The sequence below is a fragment of the Gasterosteus aculeatus genome, chromosome 1 (assembly GCF_964276395.1).
Source record: "Gasterosteus aculeatus chromosome 1, fGasAcu3.hap1.1, whole genome shotgun sequence".
In the NCBI taxonomy this organism is placed as follows: domain Eukaryota; kingdom Metazoa; phylum Chordata; class Actinopteri; order Perciformes; family Gasterosteidae; genus Gasterosteus; species Gasterosteus aculeatus.
The window spans coordinates 8972827-8987357 of NC_135688.1; the positions used below are offsets into that span (position 1 = coordinate 8972827).

Below are 14531 nucleotides of genomic sequence, written 5' to 3' on the forward strand. Positions count from 1 at the left end.
CGTTTGACATATATACTGCAAATGTATTTGTATAAAGCAGACAAAAAAAGAGTAGAATAACATCATAACATTTAAGAGGCCTTTTGTGCATGAAATGCTGAGCTGTGTTGTCCTAACTTTACAGAAGCTTGGAAATGCCTGACCGATAAAGTGCAGGAAGCTCGCTCCAGCGCACAACTCAAGGAGCTCTCCTTTGAAGGTGAGGCATCACTCTGACTGCACTACAAAACAAAGAGGGATAGATGCGTCGCCGTGCATGCAAACGATTCATTGTGGATCCTTTGTTCCTCCCAGGTGTGAATGGATTGAGGATGCTGGGAGTCGTCCACGAGGCGGTGGTCTTCCTTCTCGAGCAGCTTTACGGCTCCAGACACTGTCGAAGCTACCGCTTCCGCTTCCACAAATCAGAGGAAACCGATGAACCTCCCGCCAACCCCCACGGGTCGGCCCGTGCAGAGATCCAGCACAGGTGAGGAAGCAGCCCATGCACAAAAACACATGTTAATCAAACTTGGAACCAAACCTGTTTGGATCTTACGGTTGTGTTTCTGACTGCTCCCTCTTACATCTGTTTGCCTTCCAGGAGGTCGGTATTTGACATGTTCAACTTCCTGGCTTCAAAACACCGCCAGCCTCCCGAGTACAGGCCGCAAGAAGATGATGATGACGAAGGGCAGCTCAGGTCTGCCAGGTCAGTTACTGCCCCCACAAGATTAGTAATTTATTCACAGTCATCACAATCTATGATTCTGCTGCTGCAAACCCTGAAATCCACCATGAATTGAGATTTCTTGTTGTTGCAGACGTGCTTCCATGGAGCTCCCGCTGGCTGTGAGATTCAAACAGCTCAAAGCCATCTCTAAAGAAACTGTCGGAGTCTACAGGTTAGATCAGGGGGGCTTAAACTGTCAATCATAAGTCAATTATTTACATTTGGGTTGATGAAAGGTTTTGCTACTTTGAACTAAAAGGTTCCTTCAGGCCATTGTTGTCCGTATTTCCAAAGAGCAGAGAGACTGACACTGAGGTAAACGCACGCTCAGCCTGCAGTTCAGTGTGCAGTGTGTCACCCCTTTAATTTATGTTCTCAAAGAAAGAGAAATGGTCCTTACTCCATACATACTTCCTTCTTTTATGATTACAGCCTTACATGAGTTCTTAGTCCCTGTGGAAAGTCCTGTGATCAAAATGTAGCTTTTGGGACATTTTCTGTTGACGTCACATTTACATTTATTGTTCATAATAATGAGATAGCTTGTGGTTTACATTTATTTTGATAAACTTATGAGTATAAAAAGCCTACACAAAATCAACATCTACATATGCAAGCTAAAGCCATTACTGGGATTCAATTCTGAAAACGGTAACCCTCTGCAGGTCTCCCATTCATGGCCGAGGTCTGTTCTGCAAGAAAACCATTGATGCAGGAGAGATGGTCATTGAATACTCTGGAAATGTCATTCGCTCCGTGCTCACTGACAAACGGGAGAAGTATTACGATGGAAAGGTGAGGCCCCAGAAATAAACTCTGATGAACAACGCAGTGCAAAAAACACCATTGGCTGCATAATCTAACATGCATACAACGTTGGTCTCTTCTTTCCTCAAAGGGGATTGGCTGTTACATGTTTCGTATCGACGACTACGAGGTGGTGGATGCCACGGTGCACGGCAACGCCGCCCGCTTCATCAACCACTCCTGTGAGCCCAACTGCTACTCTCGGGTCATCACCGTGGACTGTCAGAAGCACATTGTCATCCTGGCCTCTCGGCGCATATTCTGCGGGGAGGAGCTGACCTACGACTACAAGTTCCCCATCGAGGACGCCAGCAACAAGCTGCCCTGCAACTGCGCCGCCAAGAAGTGTCGCAAGTTTCTCAACTGACATCTGAAAAATAAGAGAGGGGACTGTTGGGTCCACGACGTTCCGAGGTCCTGCCTACGGGGGGGAGGGGGGGTTTGCCGTGGCACAAACTCCACGTCGATTTCCTGTGTCCGCCTTCACGTAACACCACCGCTGCCAACAGGGTCAGTGGTTGGGCTGCTGATGGGCAGAACGCAGCAGAGGCAGCGGCCGCGGGTCGTACTTTGCAAACAGGAAGGGCCGTTTTGGAGGAGGGGCCACTTGTTGAAATTCAAACTTATTGTGCCTCCTTTTGTCTCATTTACATTTGCCATGGGAAGTTTTGCCTCCAGAGGTGAGTTATGAACAAGTTTGAGCCTTCACAGCATCGCGATATAACAATAACTTTTATTTATATTTGGATAATAAAGTTGCCCCTCATAATTTTTTACATTGGCCCAACCTTTTATAGAAGTATGTTATGGTCCACTAATGAGATGTTATCAATCATTAGTTCGAAATTCAAGAACGTGGTTCAATTATACACCAAAGTGCAATTTGTTGAAGGGACTCGGAACAATTTGAAAGGTTAGAATTCTTTTGCTTTCTTTGTTTGTGTGTGTCTATTTTTATAAATCTCAGTGTCAGCAAAAATTGAAGCGCATTTCTCCCTCTCTGAATGTGCGCTGATGCCTCCAGAGCCGTTGGGATTTACTGAAACCAACACCCACCACCCCCCCCCCCTCTCCCTAGTGTGTTTGTCTACATTTAACACTGTAAATAGGAGCTGCTTGAGAATAAGCAGCCTGAGAAGAGCCGTGCAGGTGGGAACACCAGGGGGAGCAGTGGCCACAGGAAGGAAGAGAGGAAAAAGAGACACGGGTAGAGATGTAGATTTGTTAAAAAACAAACAAACAAAAGGTTATTTTTGTCCGTTCGTGTAAAGTGTGATATCTGAGGTCGATACCATTCGTTGTACTTAAATTGACTTTAAGTCTGAGAGTTTTGTAGCTATGTAGACATGTTATTGGTGGGATTAAGCCTCTGGCCTGACAGAGCGAGGCAGCTAGAGATGCTGGTGGACTGACAGCCGGGGGCCTGGAGAACCCTACTGAAGTGCTTTAGTAGACATATTTATAAGTGGTTTTTGGAGCTGTGATCCAGATGCAGGCGTGGATCCTACAGAAACATACAGACATGTGCGTGCTGTCATCATCAAAATTTATATTGGGACATGTATAAGCTAAGATTTTTGAATCGCGTTCCAAATCACAACAGCAGAGAGAACCAAACATCACGCCCTTGAATTGAATTTTCACACAGCTTGTTTTCCTCTTGGCTTGTTGTGATAACCGTTGCTTTGGAAAATGTTTTTTTTTTTATTTGTATTAAGTCTTTTTTATTATGGACAGGGAAATATCATGCTTGCTTTTAAAAAACAAATGTAAATAATGTATATTTTTCTACAAAAAAGACTTACAAAGCACTCACTAGTGAATAGCACTTAATGATGGTATTTATATTTTTAAGAAATTGTATTTATTTTATTGCCATTTTTGTAGGAAATAGAGGTTTACAAACACTAATGCTTGGTCTCTATGTTTTGTATTCCGCTGCCTTTTCAAAGTTTTTTTTGTTTTTTTAATTTTTATTTTAGTCTTTTATTTGTAGCCTGAATGTTTTCTTTGATTCCAAAGACTGACACTGGTCTGTGGCTTGGTCCGTTGAGTTCAGTCCACCAGTTGCTCTTTTATCTATCCCGGGCCGTTGGGTCGAAGCTGACGTTATTTTTTATTGTTCCAGTTCCAACTGGCAGAATGGCAGTCGAGAACTATTATTATGCACTTGAGAGAGTTAAGATTGTTGATCCCCAGCCGATATCTCCTCTCTCCAGCCTTATTGTCTCCACACCACATCACGCCGAGAATCAAGTCCCCTCACAGGCTGCTGCTACCAGGCAGTCTTCCCAAAACGAGTCGTTTTTCTTCCTTTACGTTAGCCGGAGTTCCACCAAACAGTTTTGTCCCTCTCCAGACTGAAAACAAAGAGGTGCCTTTTTTATTTTCTAACATTTGAGTGCCGTCAATAGCGTCTATCGTTCCCCTGTCGAGCCAATCGGTTCATTAAAGAAGCCGCTCCTCCGTGCAGCATTTAGAAATCACTTCCAATTCTCTCGTCCGCTGTCCTCGTGGTCTTGCCTTCGTGGGTAACGAGCGCGCCTCCTCTCTCTCACGAGCCGTCATGTCTTAGTCTGAAAATCTGACTGGGAGCTTTAGAACGGCTGGTTTCACTATGCGACTCAAGTACAAAATGTTTGTCTCTTGAAAAAATGAATTCACGTTGTCCATCGTTCATGCTGACTTTGTCGTCACCTAAAGGCCGTTAGCGGATATTCCCTCAACTGATGATGACCTCTACATGATTTGCACTTTAGCTGTGACACAGGCACTGAACAGGCATAGGAAAAGTGTTTTTTTTCCCAGGCAGATGATACCGACCCGATGCTGAAACCACAGGCACAGATGGTCACTGAGAATACTTTGCGTTTGTGCATCAGGCCCCCGAAATAGATGTTCGAGGCTCTAGCCAAGTGCACTTGACTCTTTTCTTTTTTTTCCTTTTTATTATTTATAACGCAGTGAAGGCAGGGACCACGCCAGCAGCCCTCCCCTTCCTGAAGGTGCAGTGTGTACAAACGTTGGCTGTGCCTTTCCCACGTAGGGCTCGAGATCAGCCCCCTCCCTAAACCTGACCCTGACCGATCGGCCGGCCGCGCCGTTGTACAGCTGCGCCTCCGTCGGGCTCGCTGGGTTCAGCTGCTAAAGGTCAACGATGAATGTATATTCCTTCACGTCACCGGATAATGTTGATGCTTCGTCAGCCGCGTTTTTGTTTTCAGCTCTTGTGTCGATGACCCTGGTTAGAGATGTGATCAACACGTAGATACCACCTCGACAACTGGGCAGCAACGGTTTTCATTTTCAGCACTGGGGAAACGGCGAATTGGCAACAGGTTCCCACTGGGCGAGCTCTACACTTCACGCTAGCGTCGGTGGCGACGCGTTTACTGATGCCAAGGGCTCTGTCTGCGTCTCTCTCACTCCTCGAGATCCACTTTGACTTTTCAGTGAAGGATAAGTCATTTATTTCACTGTTGAGACGGCATATATACAATAAGGAAATGGTCTGTGTTGTTTCTTCGGACTTCATTTTACCACGCCACACCAGTGGCCCTTCTCCGTCGTTATCTGTAATTATAGTATAAATACATAACAATATTATAACGGAAACATAGCAATTTCTTGTTCTTTAGTATCTATACAATATATGGAATGGACAAACAAACTTAGTTACAGTAGCAAAACAGCAGATTTATAACGGTTAATAGAAATGTTTCAATGTACTCTATAATGGTTTTGTGTTACAGTACTATCAGATGAAACTAACGTGCATCATTCTTTTTGTATATTGATATCCAGTACCAGTTTTGCTGTGCCTGCAGTGCTCCCCCGTCAGCGAGGAGCACTGCAGTTTTGCTTTTCAAACGTCTTCTCTGGAAAGGAACCTTTTCTTTACGTAATGAGAAATGTAATTGTATTAACGTGGTTGTGAAACTTCTTGAGGTCAGCCATTTTGTTTCTTTTCTCCCGCTCTGGTTGTTGTAGTGAATGTTTTATTTTATTTTGTTTTTTCTTTGAATTTTTAAACAGGGAATTTTTAGACTGCTTACTTGATGTGGTATAAATTAAGAGTTTGGTCCGTGGAGACTGTCCGGGAGTTTTAAAAGATCCCACCAGAATGGCATTTTTCCATTTTGGAAAACCTCTCATGTCCCCCCCGACGACCTCTTTCACCTCCGAAGCTTTTGTTGTACTTATACAAAGTCATATTGCTGAGATAATGCCGATTGTTGAAAACATTTCATTTATTTATTTTGTGCAACATCAACCATGAATTGTTCTTTTACTAGTCACGGTTTGGGAGAGGTCAGACACGTACAGAACGTGTATTTTCTAATTGTTCCGTGTGTATAGAAGCTATCAGCCTGGGACGGGACGTGGTGTCACAGAGGGGGCGGAAAGAAGGGATCATGGATCACCAACAGGCTTGTTTCTTATGCCTTGACAGATACCTTTTTGTCTCATCAATATTCCTCCTGCTCTCTGTAATAATGGTATTCATGGGTTAGACATATTTTATCCCGTTTTAACAGTGTTCTTTCAAAACACACCAACGAAATGAAGGAAAACCACCACAGTGAAAATAAACCACAAACTACTTGGTTGAATGTATAATTAGGAAAAAAAAGTTGTATATAAGTGTAAAAAGAAAAGTTTCTAATCATGTTTATTTTCTATGCACTTTTTTATTTAAGTGATAGTTTAAATAATAAACATGTCTCCTTTACTCTTTGTTGTCTCTTGCCTCGTTTACTGGAGTTCTTCAAATTGACCAGGAAATAACTTTTCTTTACTTTTACTGGTCTTTACAGCCTTTATTTTGAAAAAATGTGTGTGTTTCTGAGCACATTCCCACACTAAAACTGATCAGCTTACCATCCTTACCTTTGCTACAACCTTTCCACTGCACCAGAAATGTCTTTGAATTTCCATTTGCCAAGTGGTGTAAATCAACGGTTAATCCTTTCAAAAGCAGTTTATGGTCTTTTACCGGAAATTAGCAGAACCAGAATGTGCTGATTTGGGTGCCTGCTAACTAAAGACATGCCTCAACCCCCCCAATAAAACCAGCACTTTATCTTTAAAACACTAAGCAGACCCATGTGTTCAGTCACAGCAGTACTACTACAGCACATATTCATAACCATGGAAGTCATTTTAATTGCTTTTTAAAATGTTTTATCAATAACAAATAAAGATATATTACTAGTAATGACACGATGCGCTGTGTAATAATCAAACTATACTAGTGGTTTGCTGTGGGCCATATTCTGCCCTCCAGCAAAAATATTGGCCCCCTGACAACTTACCAACTGACCGTTTTTAAAGCTTCCATACTCTTTCAGACACCTACTAAATTCAGAAATGTTAATACATACAAGGCTCATGTGAGTCCATGTTTTTACCACCCATTCTGCACCAAGCTATTCAAACAGCACTAAGATGCTGAATTCCAACACACCTTCAGAGCAATTACTCAGATAAATACACCGTCCACTTCATTCAATTGTAAAATTATTTTTAATGTTACTTCTTTAGCCTTGTTGACCCATAACAGATCTGTGTTCCTCAAACAAACAGGTGACCGTCCACTTAAAGTTTAATGGTGACAACATTTTATCCTAAGACAAGACTTGAGAATGTTTGCAGTAACATGATCATTGGTCAAACTATTAATAAAACACACATTTTAACCTGTGATGGTACTACTTGGAAATAATAAGTATTATAATTAAACATCAAAGGAACAGAAAATGTCTGCGCCAAATCGATCCAGCAGTTGTTGAGCGACCGCCTCTAAATGGCTCAAAGAGGGTTTTTTGGGATACAAACTTGACATAAACAGTTCTCTCATTCCATTATATTCTGAATTACAACACAACAAACACGTCGATAAACCTGTAAAACATTGGCTCGTGGTTGAACATGTGCTGCGTCACACTAAACACAGTCCAGCTCCAGGGCTCCGTCCTGCCTGCTGTCTGTGTTCTCTCACCCTACAGAGATCAAACACACCATCTCCACGTTTGGCACAGTTCTGTTTTTTTGGGGGGGGGGCACTGGTACGCGATAACAGGGGGAAACTTGTTTTCTTTGGCCAAAATTCAAGGGGAGCTGCCGAGTTCCTCCGGCTTGAGTTTAGCTCCATTGCCAAAAAAGATACGAGGAGCTCTGGCCTCATGGTTTTGACACTGCGGGTGAAGGAGGAGAGGATTACTGTCATGGAGTCTTGTCTGAGTGGGAGACTGATAATGGGGAGGATGTTATCTGAATGCAGCGAAGGCAGACAAAGAGAAGTAAAGGAAGTGCGATTGTTCCTGTTTCTTTGTATATCAGTGTGCATTTTTCTCCTCAGTCGATTAAACGCTGCTGTTCTGTGTAAATTATCTCATGTAATAAGAGCTCGTTCCCTGCTGCAGTTTGTAACTTTTCCCTTTTTGTGCCCTCAGCCCTCTGAGCTCTGAGGTTACGTCTTGGAGACTTTCCCAAACACTGATGCACAATCTCCCAAATATCCAACCCCTCCTTTCATACTCATCCCGTCACAATGTGGCTTCAGAGTTGATTATTTCGGCTTTTGTTTTTTGCTGGAGCAACTCTGTATCCTCCCTGCTCTCTCTCTCTCTCTCTCTCTCTCCTACCAGCCTCTAATTGGGTTTCATCACCATTTCCTTGCAGTTTTTTCCCCAGCAGACTTTGGGAGGAACAGCTTTCACTGGCTTCTCTTTAAAAGCCCTCAAACATCAGCGGCAGCAGCAGCAGCTCCAGAAGACTTTACTGCTGCACCGTCCGGTAAGTCAAGTTCACTTCCTTCACGAGGCTTTAGTGTTCCAGCATCTTTTTCCCCCCTTCAGAGCACCTAATAACGTGTTAATTAGCTTAAAGTTTTAAGTCTTACTCTGTAATGCGAGTAGCCAACTAAAGCTGTCCGGTAATATGAAGACGTTAAAAGTAAAATGATGTGTAAACAATTAGTTTAGCAGAAAAGGAAAATGAATACATAGCGTGTATTTCGTCCTGAAAACAGTTCAGTGTTTCTAATGATCCGAGGAGTGACGGCAGGCAGCTGTTCAGAGTCTACATATTTTGTCCTCCTGTCTAGTCTCCTCGTCTGCCAAAAACGCTGATGTGAATTTCTCCCTCTTACTTTTTTCTCTGACTGTTTCCTTCTGTTTTTGTGCCTCCACCCTTCTCTTCTTCTTCTTCTTCTGAAAAGAAAAAACAGCGACATTTGGGACTGAATGACCCTCCCGGAAACAAACGTTAAACCTTCACATGGATTTCTCTCTCAGATGTCTAATGTCAAACAATTAAATTATGTCTCATTCAAGTTTAGAGTTATTTTCCTAAAGGTCTGCCCGTATATGATGGTCTTTTCTGTTAGCATCATTATATTTATGGACATTCTTCCACTTTCCACCAGACTCCTTGTTATTGTGACTCTGGACCCGTCATTGGAGAGCGCTGAGTCACACCTGTGTTAATAAAAACCAGCTCCAAAAGGGAACTTTCATGAGACTTCCATGTTCTAAATGACTGACTATTTCTTTGTGGTTTTGCCAGTACTGACATTTAACGAATAATGCCGCCTTAGTCATGCAATATGATTATTTCAGTCTTTTCAGTAATTTGTCCTCTAAACAATTGCGAAATTAGAAAAAAACAAATATGTCACAGTTCTTCACGGCAGTCCTTAAATCGCTGTGATAAATTCCCTCTAATTGAAACTAAACCGAAGCTTTGCCACAGTTTAACTTGCAGTACAAGTCCTTAAATGATGTTGTAAAACCCTCACCACAGGGCGTTTACACAAAGTCAACATTTATATGTGCTGAAGTGGCATCTGTTGTTGTGGGGACGTTTAAAGTGGTGCTTGTTTAACTGGATCCCATTACCCCCACTGCGTGTGGTCCAGTTTCATGTCCCTCGTCCTCGGACTTGTTTGTGACCCTTGTTGTCTGTGTCAGGCCTCACGCTGCGATGACGTCACTCTGGCTCCTGCGCTCGCTCTTCCTCCTCCACGTGCACCTCTCCAGCCAGTTGGACGACAACAAGATCCCTCCCGGTCTGTGTTCCGGTCTGCCGGGTATCCCGGGCTCTCCCGGAGCTCACGGCGGCGTTGGTCAGCCGGGGAGGGACGGCAGGGACGGAAGGGACGCCGCTCCGGGGGAGAAAGGGCACAAGGGGGACGCTGGAGACCCAGGTTTCTGCGTTTCATTCCTTTGCGTGTGATTGTGTCTCGCGTGTCCTCCGTCGACGCTCAACGCCTGCTCCTTCTCCAGGTGGGACAGGAGTGCGAGGCCTGACCGGAGACAGAGGGGACTCGGGAGAGAAGGGAGAGAGGGGACAGGCGGGCGAGTGCGCGGTGGCCCCCAAATCGGCCTTCAGCGCCAAACTCTCCGTGGGCCGCGCCCCGCCCCTCGCCGCGGGGGAGGCGGTCCGCTTCGACGAGGTCGCGGTCAACGAACAGGGCGACTACGACGGCGAGACGGGGCGCTTCACCTGCAGGGTGCCGGGGGTTTACTACTTCGCCGTCCACGCCACGGTCTACCGCGCCAGCCTCCAGTTCGACCTGATGAAAAACGCACACGCGACGGCGTCTTACTTTCAGTTCCACGGCAACTGGCCCAAACCGGCGTCCCTGTCCGGCGGCTCGCTGCTGCACCTGGTCCCCGGCGACCAGGTGTGGGTGCAGATGGCGCTGTCGGAGTACAGCGGGTTTTACTCCAGCACCAAGACGGACAGCACCTTCACCGGCTTCCTCGTGTACTCGGACTGGAAAAACTCTGCGGTGTTTGGTTCATGATCCCATTTTGGGAAAATGACCCGCGAGCTGTTTTGTGTTTGTTTACTTGGGTTTTGCGTTTAATAAGTTTAATAGGTAATGAGTATAAAACGCCACGGTGGTGAGCCGTAAGGTACATAAACACTGTTTATTCAGTGTCTTTTCCTACAGGTGCAGCCTTCAAACTGCTGTGAGGCTTCATTATTGTAACAGATTATTGTGACAGTCAATCAGACAGCTTTGTGTTGGTACTTTTTTTTGGCGTCAATCTCTGCACAGCAAATATGAAAAATACATGAACCATCTCAGTTTTTAAAATACACATGAATGACGCATTTTTGGGCTTAAATACAATCAAGGAACAAATCAAGGAACATTCTCCACTTCTCAAATTTATATAATGAAAATATGGTGCAGTTTCAACCTGAGATAGTATGGAGACAGAATACGTATGCCAACACAAAAAGAAGTTTAATGAAAAAAACTAAACAGCCAGCTGTTAATTCAAATTTTCATTTTCTCAGGCAAAGGCCCCGACCCATTAAAAACGTCACGACCCACCAGTTGAGAATCACTGTATTAGAGACCTCAAGTTAAAAAAGATGGGAACCATTGTTTTATTTTTTCAAGGTTATTATGATTTTTTATATCTTACTCAAAAAAAAGAGTAATAAACTAGTAAAAGTACAACTGTAAATAATGTAGTGCAGCAAAACTGCCTAATTGATCAACTTTCGAATGTCTTTCATACCAATGAAATCCACTCGACACACCCGACTCTTCGGTTTCCATTGCCGAAGGCAAAGCACGACCCAAATAAATACCAGAAGGAAAAGGTCTGGAAGTGATTCTTTTTCCAGTAGACTTCCACGGTTTACTTCGGCCTAATGGTTTCACCAAACACTGTGAGCCTCTCCAGCTACACTCCAGCACCGTGAGCTGCTTGATGTACGTCACCTCCTTTTTCCCCTCACTGCTGATGCTTTGAAACAACAGTGACGCATTGGTGTCCTGGTTTACTGAGCTGAGTCCTTCCCCATTGTCTCTTGACAGGCTTCCATGAGGCCGGTGTGTTTATGTAGGAGGGTAAACACTGACACCAGCACACCCCAGGTAACGTCTTTGTGTGCCTGACAAGTGCAAAACCTCACACACGAGGACGCGTTGTTTTCCCTTCACTCCGACACAATCAGGCTGTGAATGTGGAGAGAATGAGAGAAGCAGGGAGTTAATGAATCCTCCAGTCGGTAATTCTTTGCAGCCTGTAAATCGCTCTGTTTGAAGCTAATGGCCCAGCAGGGACATAACTCCCCCCGAAAAACACTGAGCTCTTTTTGTTTGACAGGTGTCTGTGGCGAAGAAGGGCAATGCTTTGAGATCTAAGACCTCGACACAGAGACGATGTAGATAATATACACTGAGCCACCGGGTGACAGCATGAACGTCAGGCCACTAAGTATGAAAACTCTATTCCATTCTCATTATTATGGGTTTATGTTATATTTTTTATGTCATGAAACTGGTTTTAAACACAAAGTACATAAAACCTATAGTTTGTGTGTGGTTGTAGAACACAAGCGTTTCCTCATGTGATTGATCCCCAAATGACCAGAAACAATGTTAAACTTTGTCCCTATCGAGAGCATATCTCCAAAACTAAATTAAGATATGGGTACATGAACATGATCCTTCAAAAGCACAATGCTGTTACTTTGTCCAGCAGGGGGCTGTGCTGTATCACTGTTCAGCAGCTGGAAACTTGTCCGGATGAACATCTGCACAGGAAAGAAGCACATAGCATCAATTTGTGCTTCACGTGATGGAGAGCGGATTATTTACACCGTCCGCATCCACCGCCTGTGAACCCGGAGGTGACTTTGTGATGCGTGTCTGTGTTTGAAAGACACGTCAACTGTCTGCACACTCACACGTTTGCAGTATAAATTACTTGACGAGGAGACGAGGAGAGGATTTAAAGCATTTTTTAAGCACGTTTGAACTTAAATATGACTTGTCATTGTGTAGTTTTCCACATTCCTCATGATGTACAAGTTACTCTTGGCATGTTATTGTTGGATCATCATTTTTTTCATCAATGGTACAAGATGTAGATTATTGCTAAATACTAAATATTGTAGATTAGAGTTATTCTGTTATGGCACAACCAGGAATAATTTCCACTAGTGTAACTATGGTATGTTTCTGAGAAGAAAAAAAGAAAAGGTTCTAGTTTTCATTGAGAGTTACTCGGTGTTCAGAATGCTTCAATGGCTTCAATGGCTTCAATAGTCTTACAGAAAATAATGTCATTCTTTTTCATTGATCAAACATTCCTAATACAGGTGCATTCAATCAAAATAAAACTGTTCTTTCTCTCTTCAACTTTCTAACAAACTGTTGTTTTCCATCCTAAGTCAACGCCAACATTTCTAAATTGTGTCTTTGCTTACCTTTTGTAAAGCTTGTTTGATCCTCTATGTATGAAAGTTTGGTCCCTCTTGAACTTGCAGATAATTAGCTGTGCGGCAAACAAGCTTTCTGGCTGCTTAAGCAACATAATCTTCACAAATAAATACCACTCTATGGATTTTATAATGGAAGTAAAGGAGCAAAGAGCCCCCTTTAGGCATGGTCACATGACCACTTCACCACAGAGCTAACCAGCGATGACAATCTGTAGTTTCTTTATATAGATTGTAAACCACTTCTGTTAGGGAATACTGCTTATTGTGCTATTACACAATATACTGTTTCATTGTCCTGTTTCAATTGCGTTAAAACAGGAAACGGTGGACTCAACTGTATTTTCTCCACCAAACTGGAAAGCTACTCAATATATGGGAGGAAAGTCCAAGACACATTTGCACACACTCATACGGTATCTTACGCACACACACATTCACCTGTGTAAGCTGTTTTAAACCTCGAGTCGACATACTCAGTTTGCTGTACGATGCCTTTTGCTATTACTGCTGTACTACTGACCTTTTTAACAAACGAGTGTTGACTCATCATGCTTACATAGTTCACTACCTCAATAAAAGGAGACTGCCTGGGGAAGTCCAGTCGGAGTTGGCTGTGATCGAGTGAAGAGTCTAGTACTCTAAGATTCTTGACCTTGCAGCCAGTAAAACTTTCAAGTCGACTGAGTGTCTTTGTTTCTCGTGCTGTGATTGTTCTCTGGCTTCCACTAAAAGCCATAGCCCATCAATGCACATCAATTCTCTTATTGTTTATGAGCCCCCATTGGGAGGTCAGAGGTCAGGGCTGAATTGCCGTTTGATGCCGGTGACGATGTTCGACATTCTAGCAGCGGAGAGGCTCACGATTAAAGCACAGGGTTCAGATATGAGAGGAAGACAGTGATCATAAACAGAAAAAAATAGAGCCTTGACATTTTCCCACGCTGCTCTTTGCCAGGACAACCAGGGTCAAAAGAAGGAGGTCAAATCCCCGGAGTACAGAGCGCTCCTTGGTTCACCCCTCCCTGCTCTTCCCCTGACATTAAACTTCCTCTCCACTGTTAACACCGACCTCACTTACATCTGACACATAAACACTGCCGGGGCTGGACTCAAAGGTCAGGAGACCAAAAAACTACTCCTGGATTAGTTTTCTGGCCTTGAACGAGGTTGTTTAATTTTAATAAGTTAATAAAAAATGATATGATTTCCCACCTCCCGCTTACCTACCCTGTGTACTTAAATCATATAGGTACACGAGACATCATTACATAGAAATAAGAGGGTCAATCTAATGGCCAATCTAATATTTGGGCAATAATTGTAAAACAGGTGTTGAAAGTCATTCTATGCATTCTTTCATCAAAGCAGATGCCTGCTATGAAGCTGGAGATATTTTTAGAGAGAACTGGGAACGGGAGTAAAGTTGTAAACCACAAAGCTCTGATGAATGGTCACATGGTGCTGGAAGAGGTCCCGTGTGACCATTAGGGGCCCCCTTCCTTTGACCCCGCAAGCCTACTGTGGCTCCCCCCAAATCCCCCTTTATCCAGATTCAAGTGACAGTCGAGCTGTCTGAGGACTCGCAGAGACGGCGATACGAGTAAGAGGAATCTATCATCCTGTTTGTCCAGCCCCCCCCCCAGAAATACTTCCCACTGCATTTCACTTCGCTTCCCTCTCCTCATACGTAAGACCCGGGGGCACCAAGCACTCTGTGTGGGCGTCATGTGGGAAACCAAATTTGGTAAAACTATGT

The 14531-nt window shown here is 43.8% G+C and overlaps 2 protein-coding genes across 4 annotated transcripts in view; both read left to right on the top strand.

Moving 5' to 3' along the window:
* Positions 1 to 6256, top strand: part of kmt2a (lysine (K)-specific methyltransferase 2A) — a 33744-nt gene extending 27488 nt beyond the window's left edge. For all 3 annotated transcript variants that reach the window (XM_078098265.1, XM_078098266.1, XM_078098267.1), the window contains exons 29-34: positions 125 to 199; positions 295 to 469; positions 584 to 691; positions 804 to 884; positions 1378 to 1507; positions 1611 to 6256. In XM_078098265.1, the coding sequence (XP_077954391.1) occupies positions 125 to 199; positions 295 to 469; positions 584 to 691; positions 804 to 884; positions 1378 to 1507; positions 1611 to 1886 (845 nt within the window). In that variant the 3' untranslated portion in view covers positions 1887 to 6256. The remainder of the gene's footprint in view (positions 1 to 124; positions 200 to 294; positions 470 to 583; positions 692 to 803; positions 885 to 1377; positions 1508 to 1610) is intronic.
* Positions 6257 to 8063: 1807 nt separating this feature from the next.
* Positions 8064 to 11145, top strand: c1qtnf5 (C1q and TNF related 5). The gene is made up of 3 exons (XM_040192190.2): positions 8064 to 8317; positions 9493 to 9728; positions 9808 to 11145. The coding sequence occupies exons 2-3, from the start codon at positions 9506 to 9508 to the stop codon at positions 10329 to 10331; spliced, it is 747 nt and encodes a 248-aa protein (XP_040048124.1). The 5' UTR covers positions 8064 to 8317; positions 9493 to 9505; the 3' UTR covers positions 10332 to 11145.
* Positions 11146 to 14531: the final 3386 nt, after the last annotated feature.

What these genes read in the sequence shown, in the direction of transcription:
- c1qtnf5 (XM_040192190.2), top strand. Translation starts at nt 9,506, where the DNA reads ATGACGTCACTCTGGCTCCTGCGCTCGCTCTTCCTCCTCCACGTGCAC. An exon ending in GGGGGACGCTGGAGACCCAG is followed by an intron (nt 9,729 to 9,807) that starts GTTTCTGCGTTT and finishes CTCCTTCTCCAG; the next exon opens with GTGGGACAGGAGTGCGAGGC.